General features: G+C 33.4%; 1 protein-coding gene across 1 annotated transcript; it reads right to left on the bottom strand.

The window, feature by feature from the left end:
- Positions 1-14: 14 nt before the first annotated feature.
- On the bottom strand, positions 15-725 carry NAEGRDRAFT_77096 (uncharacterized protein; the record flags this gene model as incomplete). The annotated part of the gene is made up of 4 exons (XM_002667948.1): positions 15-126; positions 173-178; positions 226-432; positions 477-725. Coding segments are annotated over 4 exons (574 nt in total), but the record flags the coding sequence as incomplete, so codon positions are not given.
- Between the last annotated feature and the right edge of the window lie 486 nt (positions 726-1,211).

Raw genomic sequence — 1,211 nt, 5'->3', positions numbered from 1 at the left:
TTGTAACTACTTACCATTACATCCATTGTTTTGTCCACTGCATGAAACCATGAATTGAGGAGAAAGATCGACATTAACCTTTCCTCCACTCTTAATACAAAATCTATCAGCCAAAACACTACTTGCCTATTGAGATTTCTAGTCAACCAACCACACAATTAAAACAACTTACAGAAAACTATTCATGATCCAATTATCCACATAAATTCATCAAGATTAACTTACTGCCCAACAAGATCCACAATTCTTTTGATTTTTAATCGATCTAATGCATTGTGGCCATTGTTCTCTAGCATCGAATTGAGTTGGAAAATCTTGCAAACGTAAAATTGTTAAATATCTTGAATCGCTCAAAGGAGTGTTAGTGCTATTATCTTTATCCATGACTTCTCCTTTCAAATCGTTTTCATTGACATTCAAAGCACCAAGTAACTGTCAAAGTACTGTTTAATGAAATAAAACTTTTGACAACTTACATTGGTCATGTCAGCCAAACTTTTACCTTTAAATTGAGGATATTCAACGGCTTGCCAAGATGCTGATGGTTGTGAATTAATATTCGAAATCATTTCTCTGGTTTGAACAGGAACTTGATCCCAAGAATTTTGTTGAAAATCATCGTACATGCAAGTGATACTATTCGAAAGTAACAAGAAACTACATAGAAAGACTATCAAATAGCCAACCATCACCAACAAGGTGGTTGGATGTTGAAGTTTAGCCATTTTTTTTCGAATGGTTTCAGATAACAATTTCATGAACTGGATGATCGAAGAATCGGATAAAAAAAAGGAGTTTCAGATACAAGGTTACTTGTGGAGTTATAAGTTTAATGTTCTTCAATTTTCCCTTACAGCACTAGTTCAATTTGAAACTATTTCAAAGTTTTTGCAAGTCTTAGAGTGTTATATTGTTTTAAAGAGAAGAATTGATGAGTGTGTATTGGATTTTAAAATAGTCAACCAATTCTTTGTTGTGTGTTAGTACTACTACTACGTGCTTTTCTGTGTTACAGTATCATGATGAATGATGCCTCGTGTGCTATTTGCTGATGGATTCGTAGTTTTCTTAATGTTTTGATGAGAGAATAAATTGTATACAATGCTATTGTTAAGAGCTTTGACAATAAGCAATGGAATCAGTTTGACCATTGAAATAGTTGCAGCCTTTGATCCAAATCACATAGTAGATTGCATCTACCTTGTTTGGAT

The sequence above is a fragment of the Naegleria gruberi genome (genome assembly GCF_000004985.1).
Source record: "Naegleria gruberi genomic scaffold NAEGRscaffold_1276, whole genome shotgun sequence".
NCBI classification, from domain to species: domain Eukaryota; phylum Heterolobosea; class Eutetramitea; order Acrasida; family Naegleriidae; genus Naegleria; species Naegleria gruberi.
Note: the sequence above shows the minus strand (reverse complement) of the source record. Positions and strands in the feature narration are given on the sequence as shown.